General features: G+C 49.0%; 1 protein-coding gene across 5 annotated transcripts in view; it reads left to right on the top strand.

Moving 5' to 3' along the window:
* The window catches only part of GATB (glutamyl-tRNA amidotransferase subunit B), a 91642-nt gene extending 72748 nt beyond the window's left edge, over positions 1-18894 (top strand). For 4 of the 5 annotated variants that reach the window (XM_081544057.1, XM_081544055.1, XM_081544053.1 and 1 more), the window contains 3 exons: positions 5825-5903; positions 15705-15839; positions 17142-18894. In XM_081544057.1, the coding sequence (XP_081400183.1) occupies positions 5825-5903; positions 15705-15839; positions 17142-17270 (343 nt within the window). In that variant the 3' untranslated portion in view covers positions 17271-18894. The remainder of the gene's footprint in view (positions 1-5824; positions 5904-15704; positions 15840-17141) is intronic. The other variant, XM_081544056.1, reaches the window with a different exon arrangement.
* Positions 18895-25063: the final 6169 nt, after the last annotated feature.

The following is a 25063-nucleotide window of genomic DNA, read 5'->3' as shown; positions in this document are numbered from 1 at the left end:
GAAGGGGGCGGGACAGCTGAGCTAGCCCCAGTGGGGGGTGACTAGGGCCAGACCCCACGACCAGGGGGTCAGGGTGCCCCGGGCGTGGGGGCCAGTGTGTGTAGACAGATCAAGGGGGTCCCCGGTCAGCACCTTGGGGAAGGCTGTGCACAGTTGGGATAAGTGGATCGTGGTCTTGGAGCATGTAGATGGAACTGGAAGCTGCCGGAGCAAAGGAGAGCTGTCAGGGAGGACACGGCCTGACCAGGGGCCGCGGAAGGGGCCTGAGATGCCCTGGACTTTACCTAAGGAGCGTGGGCAGGCAAGAAGGGGAGAACCAGGAGCATGGGTGTCAGAGAAGAAAAGGGAAGGGTCGAGAAGGAGCAGCCGGTTTAAGTGCGGGGGCTCGTCAGGGACACACAGGTGGGTGGCAGGGACCCAGCAGGACCCCAAAGGGAAGCAGAACCCACCTGGGTGGGTGTCATTGCCGCAGGAGCACCCACAGCCGTGGACTGTGGGAGCGGAGTGGGTAAGACAGCTGTGTGTTTGGAGAAGTTACCCCTGTGCGCGTTCAGTACTGTATACACAGTACCAGCGTGGCTGCGCGGCTCTGCTCCACCGCCTCACGTGGCTCCTTACCAGCCGTGACCTCGGGGAGTCACCCTCAGGGTCTAGCTGCAAATGACAATCACTTCGCCTGCCTCCCAGGGTTCTTGAGAGGAGAAGGCACGCTGCCCGTGAGCCCTCGGTGTTGGCTTCCTTCTCTTTTCCGTGCGGGCGTGTCAAGTACCAAACCCCCTCAGGTCCTCAAACTCCTGTGGCGTCTGTCGCCTGCTTGTCTCTCCTTCCTGTCCTCTGCAGTATGACCTTTCTACTCCAGATTCCACGCTGAAACCCTGGGTCTGGCAGCGCAGGCTGGAGCCTCCTGGCCTATTTGAGGGAGAAGGTATAGCTGCCCCTGAGCCTGACAGGGTGGAGTGGGCTTGGTGACGGAGGGGCCCTGGGCGACGTCTGTGGGGAACAGGAGCTTTGGGGACCCCGGGGGGCACAGCCAAGAGGAACAGGGGGCGGGAAACGGCAGGAAATTAAAGTTGACCATATGATCGGGGCTCAGCCAGCACGCAGAGGGTGTGCAAGGTCACAGGAGCTGAGCCGTAAAGCGCTTGCTGTGGAGAGGAGCAGGACCCCGGCCCAGCCCTCAGGGGGCTCTGTGTCCTGGGGAGGATGGACTTGGGCAGCAGCACTGTAGTTCAAGGCGGACGGGACACTTCCTGGTTAGAAGTACAAGCAATGTGGTGGGAGCAGAGAGGGTGAGACCACGTTCGCCCAAGAAGGTGTGCTTTGAGCTCTTGGAGGAGATCTAACTCTTAGCCTTAAATAAGGCTTTCCATGTTGTTGGCTGACTACTAGTGTCACTGAATTTGAGTCTCGGCAGAGACCTTAGCTGCTTTCTGGTTCGGCTCCTTCATATTTAGCGGAGAGGGAAACCCAGGCCCCAAGAAGTAACATACACCACTGCTCAGACCGGAAGCCCATCCCCTGACTTTCAGATCTGTTTCTTTATATGTTGATATGTGAAATGAGGGGTTTGCTAACAACCATTTTAGGAGCTTCTGCAGGAGCTGAGGTTGATAAATTAGCCTGTTGAGGGAACCTGGAGCCCCTGGTATTTATCCAAACAATTTGGAAGTATTACAGATTTAAGAACCCCAAGGGCACCTAACTCTAAATAAAAGTATATTTGGTTGTTCCAAAGTCAAATAAGGATGAAGCTAAGCTAGTTCTGTCTTATGGTTTAGGTAGAACAAGAGCTTGGAGCAGACATTAACCAATGAGCAACCTCGGCAGCTGAGCTAACGTTTCCAAAGCCTGGAAGGGCAGTAGCTGCAAAGCTGGCAACAGTCTCATGATGACACCAGGCGAGGGACACCAGAGATCGTGCTGGCTAGAACTCATTTTGCAAATGAGCATTCATTTTTAAAGACCTCTCAGAAGACTGGTGTTTAAAGGGTCCAACTTACCAGAGAAGTATTAGTTGCTTAGTCATGTCTGACTCTTTATGACCCCATGGACTATAACCCACCAGGCTTCTCTGTCCATGGGATTTTTCAGGCAAGATTATGGAGTGGATAGCCATTCCCTTCTCCAGGGGATCTTCCCAACCCAGGGATTGAAACCAGGTCTCCCGCATTACAGGCCGATTGTTTACCATCTGAGCCACCAGGGAAGCCCGAAAAGAAAGTGGAAGTTGCTCCATCATGTCTGACTCTTTGTGACCCCACGGACTGTAGCCCACCAGGCTCCTTTGTCCATGGAATTCTCCAGGCAAGAAGACTGGAGTGGGTTGCCATGCCCTTCTCCAAGGCATCTTCCCAACCAAGACTAGAACCATGGCCTTGCAGGCAGATTCTTTACTGTCTGAGCCACCAAAAAAGTGCTTGTTGAACTTGGCCCTTACATTATTTTGAGTATATAGTTTTTTGGACAATAACTCCAGGTTTGATATCAGGTTTCATTTAGTTAAGAAGGCAGAAGTTACTGGTCCCCTGATGAAGCATTCCCTGGTCGAATCAGGCCAGTGTAGCTCTCCAGTTGTTCACTCCAACTGAGGACCTGAACCTGCAGGTCAGCTGGAGGCAGCAGCCCCCGAGGCCCTGGGAGACCAGGGAAGGCTTTTGAGCCGAGGAGGGACTGATGCCTGCGGGAGGGTTAGTCCCACAGTGTGATGTGTGGGGCCACATCCAAGAAAGGGATGCAGGAGGCGGGAGCCTGTCTGTATACAGCCTGTGAGCTGAGGATGCTCACTATCTCTTACAGAAACCAAACCAGAAGAGTACGTGATGGAGACCAGGTGTGCCCCACAGAGCCTTAAGTATTTGGTCCCCGGCTCTTTCTGGAAGAAGTTTCCTGACCCCTGGCTTAGATGTGTTGTGTGGGGAGGCGGGACCCCTGAGAGGTAGCTGACCGTGGTGGCAGGAGAATGTTGCCCTGAAAGCAGTGGCCGTCCTGGGGACAGACATGCTTTCCTCCTTCACCAGACTGAGGTGAAGGCAGAGGATGCAGAAACAAGCCCTGGTTGCTCCTCGCTAGAGAATGTGGAGGCCCCAGGAGAAGGGGCTTTCCCAGGGGGGTGAAGGTGGTCCAGAAGGCAGGGTGCAGCAGTGGAGAGAAGCTGTTATGTTTAGTAACAAGTGAGGGGAGGTGAATTTTTAAGAGGATAACATCTGCAGAAGGATGGAGTTGGCATCCAAATGACATGTGCTCGGGAGGGCAGACAGTAACCACTGATGCTTTTTATTGGTAGGAAATAAGGTAAGAAGCCAGGCAGAAGCAAGTGACGGCAAGATAACTTGGAGGCATTTAAGACAGGGAAGATCTGAGCACTCGTGAAGGCATGGGATCAAAGCCGCAGGAGACAGGAGCCTGGCATCCGAGGAGGATTTGTAGGAGTGCCAAGTGACAGGGTCAGGAGCATGGGCTTGAGGGGCTGTTAGGTGGAAGAGGAGGCGGAGGGCACCCTAGAAGATTCTGGGCCTTCCGTCAGCTGGGGGCCTTATGATGTGGGAGGTGGGGGTCCGTGCTGAGAAAGAGCATAGAAAGGAGACTCCAGAAGCCCTGCTCGGGTGGGGGCACCAGGCAGGGTGTTGGGAATCAGTGAGATGAGCAGAAGGACTGCTGAGCAGCACCTGGGAGTCCAGGCCCCCCTGTCTTCCTCCACGAGCCTCTATGTCCCGCAGGCTTGGGCCTGAAATGAGCCTGGGGTTTGCAATGGGCAGCGCATTTCACAGGAACCATAGTAGCTGTGGCTGTGTTGGCATGTCTGCTTCCAGGATCCAGGCTGGAGATGGAGTTGTGATCCCAGAAGAGATCTAAGGGACAGGGTGAAGTTGGAAGGCTCAAAAGATGCCTCTCTCCTCCACCTCGTAGGCGGGCCGGGCTGGGGATGGGAGACTAGCACACACGGCTGCTGTCTTTCACGTTAGGGTTTTCTTTAGCGGAGACACACTCGTGGCCCAGAAACCCGCATGATCTGCCAGCAGCCACTCAGTAGCGTGTGCTTCTGCCGTTATGTTCCAAGTCAGATGGTTTATTTATGTAACTGAGGAGGGGGCCTTTGAGGATTAGGGTGACAGGTCCCAATCTGTGCCACCGTCTTTCTGGAGGTCAGCCCTGGCACAGCTGGAATGAGTTGACACAGTGTCCCAGCCCTCCTTGTCAGGGAAGGAGTCCGAGACACAGACGCTGTTGACCTACTGTGGGTATAAAAGGGTGACTGAGAAATCCCAAGTCAGTGGAGATATTTTATAGTGAATTAAGGTCATTGGATGAAAGGCAAAGTATTTTAAGTTACGCTGTGTTCTATTTCTGTCCTCCGCCATCCCTACATCCTTTATCATCAGCTCACGTGGGAATGGACACCCTTTCTGTTGAAGGCTCAAGAAATCTAGTTCAACCTCGGTGCTCATCATGGTCTGTGCTCTAATTGGCCTTTGTGTCGACTAGGATTGTAGAGCATGCAAGAAACCTGAAGTTTTAAAACACCCTGGATTCTTTCTTGTCAGTAAGGGTAGGAGGTTGGAGAAGAGCTATCTGTTGCTTTCCCAGCCCTCTCCCCATTGTCCTGCTGAGATCTGATGAGGGGGTTTACAGCTGTTCCCCATACGAGACTCTCCAAGCCGCACATCCTCTAGGAGCTTCCTCTCACCCTTTCTCTGGAACAGGCAGACACTTGCAGGACAGCGGGGGTCTCCGCGTCTCAGTGTCTCGTGTGAACAGCGCTATGAGGTCTCCTGGTACCTGAGTTGGACCTGGTGAACCTGTGCTTGGCTGGCCTGGAGTCCCAGGAAATATCTAAGAGCATAACAAAGAAGTGAACATCGAGTGATGGGAGCTGAGACTTAAACAGAAGGTGTTGTCAAGTCTCGCTAAGCATTCCAGAAGCTTTTGTTTGCACACTCTCAGTAGTGTGCTATTTATAAGGCATTCCAGTCTATTTAAAATTGGTGCCCTTGTGATCTCAGACAGATAACATTTCATTAGCCTAGTTGCTGTGTGTGTTTGAAAGTAGCAAGACCATGTATTTTAAAAGAAATAGTCGATAATTCAATATTTCCACTAACCTAAGCACTCACCACCCCTCACCTCTAAATGTGAATTGATGACACTTCACATGTCCGGTTGCCTCTTGGCCTTGGACATCATGGGCTCCTTGGAAATAAGTCTCTTCCTGGAAGTGTAGATATAGTGTCCACACCATGTCTGGACCATGGTGTGTCCAGAAAGCTCTTGAGAGCCCGCAGGAGAGAGCAGAGTGTGTGGGTGCCCATGAGGACGCCTGTCGGTTTGGCTGGTAGTCACTGCACCCCGAAAGGAAAACTGCTACAGTGAAAAAAGAATTTATATTTGCACAAAAACACTCCAAAACCAGCTTTGTCAGCTGTTTTGTTTGAAGTAATTTTTAGGCTGATCTTTCAGTCGAAAATATTTAATTACTGTTGTTTTTTTTTCTTTTTTCTCTTCTCACCATGGTTCGTGAATTTTGCAGCCACCTCCTTTTCTTGACTAATTAAACTGAGCAGTTGTCTGTTGCTACAACTTCTGCCAAACAGCGGTTACTGTTGGGTAGTAAGATAAAGAAAAACAGCACTAGTCACAAAAATGTGTTCTAGCCTGAAATACAAAATAATAAATAAACATGGATCCCAGTTGGCCTGTTACTGTCATTCCTGGCTGTGGATTTAATGATTCAGACCTGCAGAGTCACGTGCTCTGATCTTGAATAACCGTGAATGCATATGCTGACAAAGTGAAGTGACATGTCTTTTCTCTCCTTTGGGGGTACCAGTCCTGTCACGCCGTCCGCCCTGGCTGAGCTGCTGGACCTGCTGGACAGGAAGGCCATCTCTTCACCCGCAGCCAAGCAGGTATGTCCACACCTCTTGAGGAGTCCGGCCACCCTGCCGGCCCAGTACAGGTTTTATGTGAAGCTCCACACTAAGTGAATTTCATCCTGGAAGTATCGTAATAAATGCTTCTAAGTGCTGTTTGAGGTGGGGGGGGGGGGTTGTTTCTTCATTTGTTTCTTTGTTTTTAGAGGTAACATCCTCAAAACTTTTTTTGTGAATTATTTGTTTATTATTTTTGACTGTGCTGGGTCTCTAGCTGCAGCGAGCGGGGGTTACTCTTCATGGCAGAGCACAGGCTCTGGGCACACAGCTTCAGTAGCTGTGGCCCACAGGCTTAGGTGCCCCACAGCTTGTGGGATCTTTCCACACCAGGGATCGAACCTATGTCCCCTGCATTAGCAGGCGGGCTCCTTTTTTTCCAATCTATTTCTTTTTAATTGAGGGAAAATTGCTTTACAATATCGTGTTGGTTTCTGCCATACATCAGCGTGTATAAGTATACATATGTCTCCTCCCGTAAGTATACATACATGTCTGTGTCTCCTTTGCTGCCCTGCAAATAGGTTCATCAGTACCATTTTTCTAGATTTCATACATATCCCTTAATATACAATGTTTGTTTTTCCTCTTTCTGACTTACTTCACTGTGTGTAATGGGCTCTACATTTATCTACCTTATTAGAACTAACTCAAATTCATTCCTTTTTATAGCTGAGTAATACTCCATTGTGTATATGTACCACAACTTCTTTAATCCATTCATCTGTCAATGGATATCTAGCATCTATGATGTTTCCAAGTCCTGTCTGTTGTAAATAGTGCTGCAGTGAACATTGGGGTACATGTGTTTCTTAGAATTGTGGTTCTCTCAGAGTATATACTAGTAGTACAGTATGAAAAGGCAAAAAGATACGACACTGAAAGATGAACTCCCCAGGTCGGTAGGTGCCCAGTATGCTACTGGAGATCACTGGAGAAATAACTCCAGAAAGAATGAAGAGATGGAGCCAAAGCAAAAACAACACCCAGTTGTGGATGTGACTGGTGATAGAAGCAAGGTCTGATGCTGTAAAGAGCAATATTGCATAGGAACCTGAAATGTTAGGTCCATGAATCAAGGCAAATTGGAAGTGGTCAAACAGGAGATGACAAGAGTGAATATCAACATTCTAGGAACTAAAATGGACTGGAATGGGTGAATTTAACTCAGGTGACCATTGTATCTACTTCTGTGGGCAGGAATCCCTTAGAAGAAATGGAGTAGCCATCATAGTCAACAAAAGAGTCTGAAATGCAGTACTTGGATGCAATCTCAAAAACAGCAGAATGATCTCTGTTCATTTCCAAGGAAAACCATTCAATATCACGATAATCCACGTCTAGGCCCCAACCAGTAATGCTGAAGAAGCTGAAGTTGAATGATTCTATGAAGACCTACAAGACCTTTTGGAACTAACACACAAAAAGGTGTCCTTTTCATTATAGGGGACTGGAATGCAAAAGTAGGAAGTCAAGAAACACCTGGCGTAACAGGCAAATTTGGCCTTGGAGTACAGAATGAAGCAGGGCAAAGGCTCATAGAGTTTTGCCAAGAGAACGCACTGGTCATAGCAAACACCCTCTTCCAACAACACAAGAGAAGACTATACACATGGACATCACCAGATGGCCACCACCGAAATCAGATTGATTATATTCTTTGCAGCCAAAGATGGAGAAGCTCTATACAGTCAGCAGAAACAAGACCAGGAGCTGACTGTGGCTCAGATCATGAACTCCTTAGTGCCAAATTCAGACGTAAATTGAAGAAAGTCGGGAAAACCACTAGACCATTCAGGTATGACCTAAATGAAATCCCTTACGACTACACAGTGGAAGTGACAAATAGATTAAGAGACTAGATCTGATAGACAGAGTGCCTGATGAACTATGGATGGAGGTTTGTGACATTGTACAGGAGACAGGGATCAACATCATCCCCAAGAAAAAGAAATGCAAAAAAGCAAAATGGCTGTCTGAGGAGGCCTTACAAATAGCTGTGAAAAGAAGAGAGGTGAAAAACAAAGGAGAAAAGGAAATGACAAGAGTGATTGGGTATTACTCTTGTCATACCCATTTGATGCAGAGTTCCAAAGAATAGCAAGGAGAGATGAGAAAGCCTTTCTCAGCGATCAATGCAAAGAAATAGAGGAAAACAGTCGAATGGGAACGACTAGAGATCGCTTCAAGAAAATGAGAGATACCAAGGAAACATTTCATGCAACGATGGGCTTGATAAAGGACAGAAATGGTATGGACCTAACAGAAGCAGAAGATATTAAGAAGAGGTGGCAAGAATACACAGAAGAACTGTACAAAAAAGATCTTCACAACCCAGATAATCACAGTGGTGTGATCACTCACCTAGAGCCAGACATCCTGGAATGTGAAGTCAAGTGGGCCTTAGGAAGCATCACTATGAACAAAGCTAGTGGAGGTGATGGAATTCCAGTTGAACTATTTCAAATCCTTAAAGATGATGCTGTGAAAGTGCTGCACTCCATATGTCAGCAAATTTGGAAAACTCAGCAGTGGCCACAGGACTGAAAAAGGTCAGTTTTCATTCCAATCCCAAAGAAAGGCAATGCCAAACAATGCTCAAACTGCTGTACAATTGCACTCATCTCACACGCTAGTAAAGTAATGCTCAAAATTCTCCAAGCCAGGCTTCAGCAGTACAGAACCATGAACTTCCAGATGTTCAGGCTGGTTTAGAAAAGGCAGAGGAACCAGAGATTCAAATTGCCAACATCCGCTGGATCATCGAAAAAGCAAGAGAGTTCCAGAAAAACATCTATTTCTGCTTTATTGACTATGCCAAAGCTTTTGACTGTGTGGATCATAATAAACTGTGGAAAATTCTGAAAGAGATGGGAATACCAGACCACCTGACCTGCCTCTTGAGAAATCTGTATGCAGGTCAGGAAGCAACAGTTAGAACTGGACATGGAACAACAGACTGGTTCCAAATAGGAAAAGGAGTACATCAAGGCTGTATATTGTCACCCTGCTTATTTAACTTATATGCAGAGTACATCATGAGAAACTCTGGGCTGGAGGAAGCACAAGCTGGAATCAAGATTGCCGGGAGAAATATCAATAACCTCAGATATGCAGATGACACCACCCTTATGGCAGAAAGTGAAGAAGGAGTAAAGAGCCTCGTGATGAAAGTGAAAGAGAGTGAGAAAGTTGGCTTAAAGCTCAACATTCAGAAAACTAAGATCATGGCATCCAGTCCCATCACTTCATGGCAAATAGATGGGGAAACAGTAAAAACAGTGGCTGACTTTATTTTGGGGGGCTCCAAAATCACTGCATATGGTGACTGCAGCCATGAAATTAAAAGACGCTTACTTCTTGGAAGGAAAGTTATGACCAACCTAGACAGCATATTAAAAAGCAGAGACATTACTTTGCCAACAAAGATCTGTCTAGTCAAGGCTATGGTTTTTCCAGTAATCATGTATGGATGTGAGTTTTGGACCATGAAGAAAGCTGAGCACTGAAGAATTGATGCTTTTGAACTGTGGTGTTGGAGAAGACTCTTAGAGTCCCTTGGATTGCAAGGAGATCCAACCAGTCCATCCTAAAGTCATCCTAAAGGAGATCAGTTGAGTGTTCATTGGAAGGACTGATGTTGAAGCTGAAACTCCAATACTTTGGTCATCTGATGTGAACAGCTGACTCATTTGAAAAGACCCTGATGCTGGGAAAGATTGAAGGCAGAAGGAGAAGGGGACGACTGAGAATGAGATGGTTGGATGGCATCACCGACTCAATGGACATGGGTTTGAGTAAACTCCAGGAGTTGGTGATGGACAAGGTGGCCTGGCATGCTGCAGTTCATGGAGTTGCAAAGAGTCGGACACGACTGAGCGACTGAACTGAACTGAACTGATACTAGTAGTGGGATTGCTGGGTCATATGGTTGATTTTTCCTAATTTTTAAAGGAATCTCCATACTGTTCTCCATAGTGACTATATCCGTTTGCATTCCTACCAACAGTTGACAAGAGGGATCCCTTTTCTCCACACCCTCTCCAGCATTTATTGACTGTAGATTTTTTGATGATGGCCATTCTCACTGATGTGAGGTGATACCTCATTTTAGTTTAGATTTACATTCTCTAATAAAAAACGATGTTGAGCATTTTTTCATGTATTTATTAGCCATCTGTATGTCTTCTTTGGAGAAATGTCTGTTTAGATCTTCTGCCCATTTTTTGATTGGGTTGTTTGTTTTCTGATACTGAGCTATGTGAGCTGCTTTATATTTTGGAGATGAATCCTTTGTCCGTTGCTTCATTTGCAGTTATTTTCTCCCATTCTGAAGGTTCTTTTCATCTTGTTTATGGATTCCTTTGGGCAGGAGGACTTTTAACCACTAGACCACCAGGGAAGTGTCTAAGTGCTGTGTTTAGAGAAGTCGCCAAGTGCTGTTTTTATACTGAGAGGTGGAAACACTTTATGTAGCAAATGAAATAAAGCCTATCCCATGTACGACACAGGTAACTTGCTTCTCATCTGTGTTAACCAGAGAGGGTAGTTGTTTGGCCTTGCCTGGAATATTTCCCAAGCATCTGTTTATATGAGAGGTGGGGCCCTGCAGCTCCTGGGGGCTTGGACGGTGAGTGTCCCGTGTGCCCGGGGTGGCCAGCACTGCTCCCAGCCTCGTCCTGCATCTCCTGTCCTCTGCAGCCTCCCAACCAGGACCAGGGCTCACATGATTACCCCTGAAAGTCAGTCTTCCAGCAAGAAGGGTGAGGTCAGACAGACCACTTCCCACTACATAGATCAAAGTTTATACGCATGTCTAATGTGTGAAGACCCAGAAAAAAATACCATCACTGTCAGAGGTGGCCTTCCGCCTCATGTCCACCCCTGCCGGACAGTCTCAGGCAGGCACAAGGTTCCTGGAACTCAGAAAACGCTTACAAATAAGCACCCAGAAGGATAAAGAACACCAGGGCAGCTGCCTGATCTCAACTTCAGATCTCACAGTTGTCAAGTGCTTCAGCCAGAAACTCGATGTTATTATTTTAATGGTGCCTTTTGCATCTAATATTTATACACGTCCTCAGTAGTGGCAGGTTACAAAGTGAGGCTTTGGAAAAGCTGCTCCTTTGGGCTAATTACAAGGCACCATGGAGCATACACCCCGCTCTGTGCTGTGAAACCAGGGACAGGAACTAATAAAGACTCTGTTCACCCACCACCAAGTGAGGCTGTCGAGTACAGGAACCGCGACACATTTAGGGAAGGCTTTTGGTTGCCTGGATGTCAGAGGAATACAAATGTGTATGACAGTGCTCAGCAGTAGCAGAAAGAGTAGATGGCCTGAGGGCAGAAAGAAACTATATATACATGAGAAAGCAGATGAATTGTAGCACTTGAAACCGAAGAGAAAAAAACCTTCCCCTTCCCACTCCGCCTGCCCCAGTGAAGAAAACCCAGTGCATTGAATGTGTGAGTTTCAGAGGACAGAGCTGGGAACTGCGGGGGGTGCTGACAGCTGGGGTCAGATACAGATAGAGACATTTTTGGATTCTGTTGGCTTCCCCTGTGTTTAAAGGAGGTAGGGGTGGATCCTGACTTCTGTGAGGCAACCACGGAATCAAAATAAAAGTCTGATTAGCAAGGCAGTCAGTGTGTGTCATGTGAGGGACTCTCCTTTATACACTATTGCCTTGGGAAGTTTGCTTTTTCAATTATCTACGCTTTTTAAAAAATAACCGATTTTTCTGGTGGGGAAAATGGTATTCTTTTTCATTATAAAGAACTTAAGTAATGCAGAAAAATATAAAGATTTTCCAGTTCTACCACCTTAAACTAACCACTGTTAGTATTGGGTGAACGTCGTCCCAGGCGGATTTCTGTGCGTAGATACCATTGGAAGGATGGATTATGGGATGCGCAGATGGTGGGTTAGAGTTTTCGTGTAGTGCTCCTTAGCTCTGTCCGTTTATTGTGAGGTGTGGTGGGTCTGCTTTAGCTCTGTTGGTTTATTCTGAGGTATGGTGGGTCTGCCTTAGCTCTGTTGGTTTATTCTGAGGTATGGTGGGTCTGCCTTAGCTCTGTTGGTTTATTTTGAGGTGTGTTGGGTCTGTCTTAGCTCTGTTGGTTTATTCTGAGGTGTGGTGGGTCTCCCTTGCTGCGCGTGGGTCTCTCTAGATGCGGAGCACGTGTTCCTGTGCATGGGCTTCCGCTGGTGCAACGCACAGGGTCAGCTGCCCCGCGGCGTGTGGGATCTTCCCTTCCCAGGGAGGGAACCTATGGCCCCTGCATCGGCAGCAGATTCCCCACACTGGACCACTAGGGAAGCCCAGCTTTATTTTTGAAGAGGTGTACAGTTCACTGGTTTTTAGTCTAGTCACAAGGGTGGATAACCATCACCACTGTCTAACTTCAGAAGATTTTCGTCACCCCCAGAACAAACCCTGTGCTCAATTTGCAGTCTCTCCCCGTTAACCCCTCACTCTAGGCAATTTCTGATCTGCTCCGTGTCTCTGGATTTTCCTCTTCTGGACATTTAAGGTCAATGGACTCGTACAATACGTGACCTCTTGAGTCTGGCTTCTTTCACCTAGTATGATGTTTTCCAAACCATCTACGTCGTGTCTGTACTTCATGCCTTTCTTAGCTTTTTAAAAAATATTTGTTTATTTTTATGTATTTATCTGGCTGCACCAAGTCTTAGTTGCGGCATGTGGGATCCTTAGTTGTGGCAGGAGGGATCTTTAGTTGTGGCAGGAGGGATCTTTAGTTGTGGCAGGAGGGATCTAATTCCCTGACCAGGGACCAAACCCAGGCCTCCTCCATTGGGTGCACACAGTCTTAGCCACTGGACCACGAGGAGGGTCCCTCTGTGCCTTTTTATGACTAAAGAATCTTCCGTTGTGTGGACAGAACCACATTTTGTCTGCCGTTCATCAGTTAGTGAACACTTGGGTTGTTTCCTGTTCGGGGCTCTTTTGAATAATACTGCTGTGAACGTGTGTGTACAGGATTTTATTGGTACGCATCTTCAGATTTCTTGGGGCTCTACCTACAGGAATGGAATCTCTGGGACATGTGGTAATTGTATGTTTAACACCTCCAGGACCTGCCAGACCATTTTCCAGTGGGCCGCGCCGTTTCACAGTGCAGTCAGCAGTGTGGGAGGATTCTAGCCCCTGCATGTCCCCACCAGCAGTGTAACTGTCCTTCTCTCTGACTAGTTATCCTAGTAGGTGTGAAGCAATAGCTCAGGGTGAGTTTGATTTGCATTTCCCTTTTGACTAATTACATCAAGCATCTTTTTGTGTCTTATTTTTATAGCGTACTATAAAATGTGTTACATTTTATAGTGGAAAATGTGTTACAATTAATTTTTACTGAATTTAACAGAGGAATCCAAGGAGGCCTTAGGTTTTAGCAAGCCTGTGAGGCAGAAAGAGTCTGGTTGCACGGGTTATTACCGTTTCTTCTGACAGAAGTGGATTGGATAACTAGGAGATGGGGAAAAAAGTTGACTCAGGATGACTCCTCAGAATGACAGATAAGCAGAAGGAATCATCCTGCTTTGAGAATGTTCTAGACTCCAGAGACTCCCCCTTTATGTCAGATTTATTATTAATCCATCTTTTGCCAACTGGCTGTCCCTCCCATCGTCACCCATTATTTTCATCCCTGACACATTCCACTGCCCCTTCCCCCCAAGTGCCCCAGCAGTGCTTCTGAGACTTAAAACCTCATCCCCTTAGCTCCCCGGGCACAGAAGAGTGAGGAGGGCAACAGAAACTCAAAGATGATTTATCACCCTGAGCAGCTTCCTGGTAACTGCAGACGAAAGCACCCGGGCTCTCCTCTCAAAGGATCCGTTTCTGTCTACTGATGGAGCCCCTGTCTCCTCTCCCTGCCAAGGACAGGGCCCAGCAAACCCCCACCTGCAGAGCCACAAGCCCGCTGCAGCTGGCAGACCAAGGTCCTGAGCCTCCAGGGACTCAGCAGCCCTCCGTGTTGTATAGACTGGTGGCCAGCCAGGCCCCGAGAGAGATCACCCCAGATGCACACGCGTCTCCACCGTGCGAGCCAGAAGGAGGTGCATATGGCCTGCTGCCCCCAGGGTTGTCTCCTTAGCGCACCGTGAAAGCCATTTCCACTTGTCTTCTCAGAGGTCTGCTTTTAAACAAATCACCAGAAACCTTTTAATGCAGAAAATGTTACGTCGTGCAGTAAAACTTGCAAATGATTTGATGTCTCTTTCTCCCATTTTGGTGGGTCGGTTCTTTGGATGTTTTCCTGGGCCTGCTTCTCTTAGAGGCCTGGATTGATGTCTGTGCCCCTCGAGAAGAAAGACCTTTCATGACACTTACCTTTGCCCAGAGGGGCACCCTCTCTGACTTGTCTGTCACCGCCCCTCCCTGGAACAGGTCTTTCCCCTGCACTCTGACCCCGGAAGCCCCAAACAGCGGGGGCAGGCCAGGGGGCTGTGTGCTCTCCTGTCCTACCCCTCCAGATCCTCTAAAACTAACTAGCTAGAGACACAGTCGGGTGGTAGTCCGAAGGCTGTGTGCTTGACCCACAGGAACTGAAGGCTGAGTTTCTGCCCCATGTGTCAGAGCCAGCTCTGGTGGGCAGGGTGTGATCAGGGGTCCCCAGCTTGCACTCCCCACTCTGCTGGTAGGAACCCCTCGGGACACGGGTTTGTCTGGGGTGGGCAGCAGCAGGCCTGGGGGCCGCACACCCAGGCAGAAACAATTGCGCTCCCATAGTCCTTCCCGGGGTAGAGATCAGACACCGACAAAAGCTGAGGATTTATGCCGCAGCCGAGGCTGGCAACCCCGGAGCCAGCATGACTGCAGCAAGAGGGCCGGGGAGCCTGCGGAGTCCAGCCTGGGCCGCCTTCAGAGGCTCCCGCCCTGCTAACTCCAGCCAGGAGTGCAGTCAGTGTCTTAAATGGGAAGGAGCAGAGGACTGGATTCTGGAACCCACTGTGTCACCCCTGGGGCTGGGGCTGGGCTGCACTTGACTAATTTGGAAAGTTAATAAGCTGATGCATTCTTAACTCTGGCGTGGAGAACACTGCGGCCACCTGGCATTTGTTCCTGGAGGCCCCTGAGGGGTGTGCATCCCTGGGTCTCGTAGTCCTCACCGCACCTCCATCCCACCACACACTCTCAGGGAGCAGCCAGCCTCTCTGCATTTAAAAGCATCCTCCCAGCCTTGTCCTGCCTTTCCTTCTGAATGGTGTATTTTGGCCACGATCTCTGAGCTGCCTCTATTCTGGTTATTTTGGCCCAGGCAGATCCAACCAGTATTGGGGCCTATTGGGTCCCCACTGTATTGGGTCAGACAAAGGCTGACCCTGGGCAGTCAACTCAGGTCGGCTCTGCACTTTGAGCCACAGTGGCTGCAGCGGCCCAGGACCGGCAGGCATTCAGCTTCCAGGCCCAGGCTGCAGGCAATATCCATGCCTGCTTCCCGGTAGAGGATTGCTGCAGAGATTCTTAACAGAAGTCCTTGCGGGTGATTTGTGTTATGAGCCAACACGTCACCTCAGCTCATTCATCCAGTGGAACGCGTGTCAGCGGGGACCTGTGAGGAATCACCTCACACTCCCCGCCCTCCCTGTTGTGCCCTTGGAGTCCGCCAGCGCGGATAACCCATCTCCATCTCCACCAGCGTGGTCTCCGGCCCTGTTCTGAGGGCCCAGCTCGGTGTGGGGAGGCCCTGGTGTGTCTGCACGTGGCTGGAACTCACTGACCCCTCCTCTCTCCACCCCTCTCCCCGCAACAGGTGTTTGAGGAACTGTGGAGGAATGAAGGCAAGACCCCAGCACAGATCGTTGCAGAAAAGAAGCTTGAACTGCTGCAGGATCCAGAGGCCCTGGAACAGCTCTGCTGCTCCACGCTGAAGGCGCATCCCCACGTGGTACGCAGCCCCGCGGGGAGGGGTCGTCACGCAGGCGCACTGGCTTCGGGCAGAGGGTCGCCTGAGGACTCACCCCTGGCGCCTCTCGGCTGCTCTCCCCCGCAGTCCACAGGAGCTTCCTAACAACGGTTGGCCCAGTTTCATCCGTAACCCCCCAATTATTTTTGTCAGTTTCTAGCTAAAGTCAAGAGATGAAATTAGGTGAACACTGGAAAAATACAGCTTTTCCTAGGAGGAAGATCCACCCCTGCAGTTGAGTCTCATGGCATCCCGGTGGAAGGGGGCATCAGCCACTGTCCACCTCCCATGATGGGGGGCGCTTTCACAGGGTCCCCGAGCTCTGCGCTGTAAGAAGACCTCTTTATCAGAAAGCAGCAGGCGGGAATGCCTGCAGAGGGGCAGACACTTCAGTTCTCTGCGTTGGAGAGGTGGGAAGACAGAAGGTTTGGAAATTATTTGTAAATTATGGATAAAGTCCTTCACGGGAACAGAGCTGGAAATCAAATCATTTTGTGTTGTGAGCAGAGAACAAAATAGAAAAAAGCTAAAATGAGGCGTATTCTCCCTCCGCCCCCCACCCCCACCCCAATCTAATCATTGTCCAGAGATTCTTTTCAGTGGGGAAAAAACTGCTACCATCCCTTTCAGAACGATGCCACCCACTCATCAGCTTGCAGGGACACTAACAGCTCTGTGAAGAGCTCTCGATAAGGAAAATGAGCTTGCACGGGGTCTCGGCAGTCTCCATCTCCCAGCCTCATCTGGAGTGGCTGATAAAGACACTTCTCGTTTCAGCCTCAGTCTGCGGGCGCCGGTGCTGATCCCGAGCGGGAGGTCGGGCGGGCGACCCTGATGCGGTGGCCGTTTGACAGGCGCTCAGCGCCCCTGCCTGCCTGCCAGGCACCCCCCACCCGGATGCTTGGGGAGCGTTGCCATCTTGTGGATTTGTCTTCTAGCAAAAGAGCTTTTTGGCAGGAAGCTGGGGGAGGAGGGCCCACTGAACGCCTGAAGGGTTTGGGGAGGGGGGCGCTCACGATCCGGCATGGGGTGCAAGTGCCGAGGCTCGGCCGTGACGCGCCGCAGCCCTCCTCGGCGCCTTTTAATCAGGAGGCAGGTGCCTCCTCTGCCAGGAGCCCAGACGCCTCCTCCAAAGGCCACCCTCTCCCCTTTGTCCTTTTCTCATTTTATATCTAATACAGAGAAAAGAAACTAAATTTGTTTCAGTAAACCTAAACTTGATTTGGAATTTTTTTTAGGCAGGAGTCTCCGTTTTCCCCTCTAAAATAATTTCTGTTTTTAAAGGTAATGGAGCTAAAGAGGGGAAACCCCAGAGCTATAAACAAACTGATCGGGTTGGTCCGAAAAGCGACTCTGGGCCGAGCAGATCCTACAGCGATCAAGGAGGTGCTGGAGAGGCAGCTGTCGTCCTGACGGGTTCGGGTCCCCCTGCCCAGGCCGGGCCGGAGCCTGTGCAAGCTGATGCCCTGGGCCTAGCCCACCTGCGTCTTGAGATGCCGCCTCCACAGAAGGCTTCACGGATGTCACACGGTGTCAGGAGAGGTGCACCCATGGTGAGAAACGCAGTGATGCTGAGCACACACTCTTTCAGATGCTGTACCACCCTAGGAGGACATCTCATTCTGCCAGGCCCTCATCCATTTGTAAGCACATCCTCTTGGCCCAGCGTTGTTCTCGGTGCTGGGGATGGGTAGTGATGAACAGAGACGGTGATCTGGACGCAGTATTTTGTTTGGGGCACTCTCGCGGTGGGGGAGGAGGGTATGAGCCTTAGTATTAATACCAGGAAGCAGTGGTATTCTTCCGTGCACTGAGTAAAACTGATGCTGCTCATTTAGTGCTCTGGGATCCCAGAAAGCAGAGATCTGAGCATAAGTGATTTTTTCCTCCATAAAAAAGACAACATCAGTTTTTAAATAAATTTAATGAATAAAATATATACTGAAATATCACATAAAAAATTTAACTTATATGTCAAAGACTGTGCAGTTGATTGATAACTCCCCCTCCCCACCCTCAGGCCAAAGTTTTATAAGGAGATAAAAAAGCTGTAACATTAAACTGATTTGTTTTGCCTGGGAAGAATAAGAGGACAAACTAGTAAATCGAAATCTTGACCTTTAGCGGTCTCTGTGGTCCAGTTAGCAGCACCTCCATGCAGGCAGGGTTGCCCTCACCCCTGTTTCCCTGACAGTGATAGTCTTTCTCTGTCGCACTGGGGAGCCCCTTTGTTCACCACGTGCCTTTGTTACCTCTGACTCGGCACGAAAGACCACATTTGCAATTGCTGATTTTTAAAAGCACATGTCAAATAAGCTGACATAAGAGGACAAAATCTTTGGCAGCCCCGACTGCACACTGAGTTCTGTCTGTCTGAGAAGAGGACAAGTGTCTTCATCACGAGCAGTGCTCCGGAGGCAGCTGGGGACCCAGAGAGGAGCGGACCGTCCCCCAACAGCGCCTCAGCGGTTCACGGTTCTGGTTGTGGACGCTGGCTCAGGACTTCCCTAACTGGGAGCAGTGGGAGCACTGTCCTTCCCAGCCAGAAGAGCAGGGACAGAAAGGAAACCAGCCCTCTGGTTTATTTCAGACAGGCATGAAGAGGTAAGGTTTTACTTTGTAAAAAATGAGTGCGGCAGAAGTGTTGAGAATATGTGACATCACCCAGGAAGCCGTGTGCCCCTTAACGCACCCCGTTAACAGTCCTGAAAACCACTGGGTCTGACAGTAAACTGCGTTCATCAAACCACTTTTCAAGACAGTCAGAGCCAGTCCCCAACCCCTGACCCCCACCCCTTTGCTCCTGAGACTGGAATCTGGCAGCATCATGGTTTTGTAAGAAACGGTACGAGTTCAGTTTTGTTTTCCAAACTCCATTTTCACCAAAGATCTGGCTTCTTGGTCATCAGACTTTACAGGAAGCACTAACCAATCTTTGCAGACCATTTAAAATCAACGGCTGACTTAAATGGGACTGGGGAGGGGCAGGGACAGTTGAATGAAGACCATTTACCAATAATATTGTGTCATATGTAAACTGTATTATGGACTGATCATTTTGGAGAAAAATGCTATTGCTGGGGTGAGGGTGGGGGGCAGAGAGAGAAGGAAATGGGTAAAAAGGGGTCAACTGTGTGGTGGCAGACAGAAATAGCCCTTGGTGGTGAACACACTGTAATGTATAGTGAAGCAGAAATATGTTATCCACATGAAACATAGTGTTATAAACCAGTTACCTCCGTTTAACACAAAGCACTGAATCTCTACAATGCTGATTACCATCCAGCTCTGACAACTGCCCATTATCTTGAATGCCCACTTCCAAAATCCAAAAAGTCAGATTATGTTGTTATAACTGCTGCTGCTGCTGCTAAGTCGCTTCAGTCGTGTCCGACTCTGTGCGACCCCAGAGACGGCAGACCACCAGGCTCCCCCGTCCCTGGGATTCTCCAGGCAAGAATACTGGAGTGGGTTGCCATTTCCTTCTCCAATGCATCAAAGTGAAAGGTGAAAGTGAAGTTGCTCAGTCGTGTCCGACTCTTAGCGACCCCACGGACTGCAGCCTACCAGGCTCCTCTGTCCATGGAATTTTCCAGGCAAGAGTACTGGAGTGGGGTGCCATTGCCTTCTCCATATAACTGCTAATAGGAAAAAAAAAAAAAAGCACAGCTGATGTTTTACTTGGAACCTGACTAGAGATTTGAAATACACGTTTATGTAACACCCTAAGAAATTCACAACGTATGGCTCTACTTGTAAAAAGGGCTTCAGTGAAATACAATTTTAAATGCATTTTTGCATGAGCGTGAATTTAGTCTGGTGGTCCACTATTCTGGGGGAAATCTCATTAAAATGGATGGGTTGGCACCACAGGTGAAGCTATTGCCATCTGTCACTGGAATCCACACACCTGTAGGCCGGGAGAGGGATGCGCTGGAAGACTGGCTTTTCTGGCAGACCTGGTCAGCTACAAGGCATGTGCTCTGATTGAGGAGGAGGTTGGTTGGCTGGTTCTGGTGGGAGGGGAGGACTGGCAGCCTCAGTGCTTAGCATGCTACTAGGCACAGACTCAGTTTTTAGTCGGAGAAGGCAATGGCACCCCACTCCAGTACTCTTGCCTGGAAAATCCCATGGACAGAGGAGCCTGGTAGGCTGCAGTCCATGGGGTCACTAAGAGTCAGACACAACTGAGCAACTTCACTTTCACCTTTCACTTTCATGCACTGGAGAAGGAAATGGCAACCCACTCCAGTGTTCTTGCCTGGAGAATCCCAGGGACGGGGGAGACTGGTGGGCTGCCGTCTCTGGGGTCGCAGAGAGTCAGACACGACTGAAGCAACTTAGCAGCAGCAGCAGCAGCAGTTTTTAGCAAAAGTCCATTAAATATATCAAACTAAATTAATGGACAGGGACTTCCCTGGCAGTCCGGTGGTTAAGACTCCGTGCTTCCACTGCAGGGGATGTGGGTTCGATCTCTGGTCAGAGAACTAAGATCCCCTAAGTCTCACAGCCAGAAAAAAGAAAAAAGATTGCCTTTTGTGGGGGCCCTTTCGTATGAGAGGTGGGTGCTGCCAACCTCTGGGCTTTTAAATTCTAGGACTAGGAAGGAGCTTCTTCACTCTGTCCAGGGTTCTGCATCCAGGTAAACTTGTTCCCATCTTTTAAGATGTAGGCAACCCTGGGAGGAAAAAAGTTGTCATTATTTACACCAAGGTAAGGATGTTTTAGCTGAGCTCCCCCCTCCTTTTTTATAGTTAGTAAGAATCTGGAAGAAGACTATGAATTGTTTTTCAGGTAAACACCCTCCTAAAGCTTTGAGTTGGCTCATTCAGGACATAGCTTATGACCAGGACCCATAACCTATATTGTATTTTTCATGTCTGTTGAGTTTAGCAGCATTTCACGGATCCTACATAGTGACTATTTGGAGGAAAAAAGAACACTAAATCTAACTGAAAGGCCATCATTTTCCACTACCAAAAATAGCATGTAGATAGCTGCCTTGTCTCTTCAGCAGATTTTAGACAAATGCATTCATGGACTATTTGTGAGCAGAACTGATCCCCGATGGTCAGATGGAAAGCATCTGATTGAAATCTTCTCTCTGCCTCCCTTAGTCAAGCATCTTAGCCAAGATCATTTAAAGATCATCACCAACACCAAATTCCATCTTTTAAAATATCTGCAGGGCAGAATGGGCCTTGTCACAGGTGGGCCTTTTCTAGACGTGTCCCAATAAAAAGTCAGCTGCTGCCCCAAGAAGCAGAGACTTCTGCAGCCTCAGCTCCATGAAATGCATAATCTGGCCCAAGAGCTGCCATCACTCTCATCAGGTTGTGAAAGGACACAATAAACCTTAGGTCCCCCAAGGATGCCTGAGGTATGTGTGGGACGCTGCTGGCAGCCTTGTTCCTGTGGGGGGGACAGTAGGAAAAAAATACAGTGATGGGGGCAGGGAGGGCCAGTCTCAGCTAAAATCAGCCCCCATCTTAGGACTGAAAGTACAAAAGCCAAAGAACTTTGTCCCCACAAAGCCTCAAGGAAAATTTTTTACCGAAGGCCTGTTTATCCTGTTAATGAGCTGCCAGGATGACCTGTCCTCCAGAACAAGGAATGGCCTAGTAAAAGCCTGAATATAGAGAGGATTTACTGAGCCAAATTATCCTGAAACAATTCTTAATCTTTCGAGAGCTCTTTCTAAAGCGTTTAGGTTTATGATGGTCATTCAAAAGGGGGGAAAAAAAAGTCAGCTCCATTTTCTTAAAATGTTTCCTCCGTGATGTGATTTAAAAGAGTAGAGTATAAACTTGTTTGACAGTGTTCTATCTTAGGCTGTTATAAGATGGAGAATTAGTGTTGTGTGATTTACAGACTGATGGCTGAAGCAAGAAGGGGTCGAGAATATCTTCAACGACCGGAAGCCTAGGCTCCAGAGGCCTGCTATTCAGGAAGAACTAATACCACTAAGCTGGCCAGTGACTTCAAGTAGCACGTGCAGTAGTGTTGTTTTATTTGGTCGCTGAGTCCTGTCTTATTCCTTGCGACCCCATGAACTGCAGCACACCAGGCTTCCCTGTCCACCACCATATCCCAGTTTGGTGTCCACTGAACTCAAGTTCATGTCCACTGAGTCAGTGATGCTAGCTAATCGTCTCATCCTCTGCCGCCCCCTTCACCTGCCATCAGTCTTTCCAGCATCAGAGTCTTTTCCAGTGAGTGGGCTCTCCGCTTCAGGTGCAGTAATAGCTGACCTGCAATAATGTCTTTCATTTAAATGGCTGCGTGTGCCAGCCATTTCAGTTAATGCATGGCTGACAGTTAGTGACTACATTGACCCACCCGCCCCCACGTGAGGTTGGGCATGCACTGCAGACGGTCACCGTTCTGCCTGTGGCACGTCCTACCCCTGCCAGGGCCGCACTTCCTGTAGGAGAGCAGCCAAGACACACTGACCCAGGTTCCGATCGGGCAGCCCCCCCCGCTACCCCAAACCTCTGAACACAGCTGGAAGCCCATCCACGTGGACTGTGCGACCAGGCTGAGTCAGAGACATCACAAACAGCTCTGAGCCCCGAGTACCCTGTATCCTGTTTCTAGATTCTGTACCTAAGAGGACGCTCTCCCCATAATACTCTGGCCCCAGGATGTCTTAATAGCTTGAAATCAACAACTGCAGCAGACCTAAATAAAAGCCACTTGCTGAGGAAAAGGTACCCCTGAGGACCCACGAGGGGAATAAAGAGCCCCTTCCTACATGTTACGGAGACACTGATTCTAACCTAGCACGTCAAAGTATTTTACTAAGTAAAATGGGGACCATTTCACATTTCCTCTAAATATCAGGAAAAGGAAGTACCTACTAAAAAAACACATCTCTGATTGGTTACTCCAGCATTGCCATTTCATGTCTGGGACTCTGTACTTTACTCCGTAAAATTGAATTTTAGGCTAAACTCAACCTGGAATTGCTTTAAAATTTTAAAAACGTTTACTTGGCTATTTCCAAAAATCAATTTTAAATATCCCAGTGCTCTCATATACTTTGAACCACAAAACCGAGTTCATCTGGAACTTCACATCAGACTCTCAATTATGAATCTCAGTGAAGGGTGTGCTATTGCAGGAACTTGTGACTCACCTCCACTGCCCAGGGCCACCAGGCCTGACACAGCGACCCCAACCTGGGCAGCACCGAAGCCCATGCCCACTGAGCCTTCCAACCCGCAGCACAGCGGCTGACGTGGGGGCCCACCACATGGTAAAGCATCCCCGCGATGGAACATCTTAAAGCATGCCAAGTATCGTTCAAAATTCTTCCCCAATCTCATTGCAAAGGAGATTTCTAAGGATCCCACCTGTTACTTTATGAGTAGAATATTCTACTTCATCGTGTGTGTGATCAGTCACTCAGTCGTGTCTGACTCTTTGCGACCCCATGGACTGTAGCCCACGAGGCTCCTCTGTCCATGGGATTCTCCAGGCAAGAACACTGCAGTGGGTTGCCATGCCTTCCTCCAGGGGATCTTCCTGACCCAGGGATCGAACCCACGTCTCTTAATATCTCCTGCATTGGCAGCAGGTTCTTTACCACTAACGCCACCTGGGAAGTCCATCTACTTCCGTACCAAGATTTTTCCCACCAAGGATTCCCATCGCCACCCCGCTCCACTGAGCATCTCTCTATCTGCCTGGCCCAACGTTCATGGCTCCAGACTCCTCAGGGTTGCTCTTTCGTTTTAGCTTCCGGTCTCTGTGCCTGTCCACACCACCCCCAAACATCCTTGCCCAAACCCACCTGGCTGTTCCCCCTCAATTGCAGACGTTCACCCGTGCCCACGAATGTATTTCCAGGTGCATTTTCTGACTTCATTTTGAGAAACCCTGGACATGATACTCTGGTGGAGGGCTGCAATGGATCCAGAAACCCGAACCGGCGAATACCTCCAAACAGACAGGGCTGTCATGTGGGTTCGCTCCCAGCACCCCACCATGGGGGTTAATCTTCCTGCCTCTCACTGCAGACTCGGGTCACCTCTGTCCTTCTCTAAGTCTGCTTCAGTACCTATTTTAAATACATACTCTTCCCCAGAGGGCACCCTCCACATAGGGGACTGTAGTTTTCTATAATAAAGCAAGAAAAAGACTCCACACCATCACCCGATAATGGAGAGAAGTGTAAATCACACCAGAAAGCTAAAGGATATGGCTTCCGCATGCAACTTGAGCATCTTATATACCCAGTGAATCCAAACTGGAAGATAAATAACTTGTGCAAAACAAAGCTGGAAGGTAATAAATTATAGCCAAAACTCCATCTTCCTACCCCTCTCTCTCCACCTTCGAGGCTCTTTTCCAGTAGAAACTTGTGCAAATACAAATGGGCGCTGGGAAGCCAAGAGCAGGCCAGTGTGCACCTCAGCTGGGCAAGCCATCTTTCTAGACAGGCACTGGAAGTCAGACGTGTACAGCGAATCGGTATCTCTGGTTGCCTGCCTAGACCTGAAGCACCGTGAGGCTGGCTCCGAGGAGTCACCTGGCCCCAGCCAGCGCTCCAGGGGCCTCATCCCAGGGGGGGACTTGCCCGCTTTGGATATAGAGCTGCTTCAAAGTCCCCGAACACAACGGCAGCCTCAGCTCTGCAGCATCTCATGCGCTTCTCTCCTCCATGCCCCTGCTATTCTCGGGCCTGATTAAAACCACACCAGCGCTCCCGAGGCACTGCCGCCAGCCCCTTGGCTGCCCCAGGGTTTCAGCAAGACACCCACAAAGAGAGGAGAGAGACCTGGGGCTTCCAATTTCCTTCCAAACAGAGCTCATCCTAGTTCCAAGCTTCTCACCTGCGCACAGTACAGAGCAGTGGAATCTAATCAAATCCATGAGTATTGGTTGTTTATGGTCCTGTGTTTTTTTAGCCCACAGTTATTTTGTGTGCTTCTTCCTCTCCGTGGGAGTAGACCGAGCCTCTGAGTATAACTGGGCCTGGCGGAGTGGGCTGCAGAGCAGAGATGCACTAATACATCACGATGGGACCTTCTAATGAGCCCCATTACTCAGAAGGCAGCGTTTCTGTGCAGAGCGAGGCCCCAGCAGGCACTTGGCTTGGCGGGGCTCCCCATGACCTGTTGGCCCTCACATCCCAGTTCCCAAAGAGGCTGTACAGTTCCTGTTTCTCTACAAAGTGCAACATATTAGAAAAAGCAAACAGA

Source organism: Giraffa tippelskirchi, chromosome 11, assembly GCF_054371585.1.
Source record: "Giraffa tippelskirchi isolate mGirTip1 chromosome 11, T2T-mGirTip1v1.2.pri, whole genome shotgun sequence".
In the NCBI taxonomy this organism is placed as follows: Eukaryota; Metazoa; Chordata; class Mammalia; order Artiodactyla; family Giraffidae; genus Giraffa; species Giraffa tippelskirchi.
Note: the sequence above shows the minus strand (reverse complement) of the source record. Positions and strands in the feature narration are given on the sequence as shown.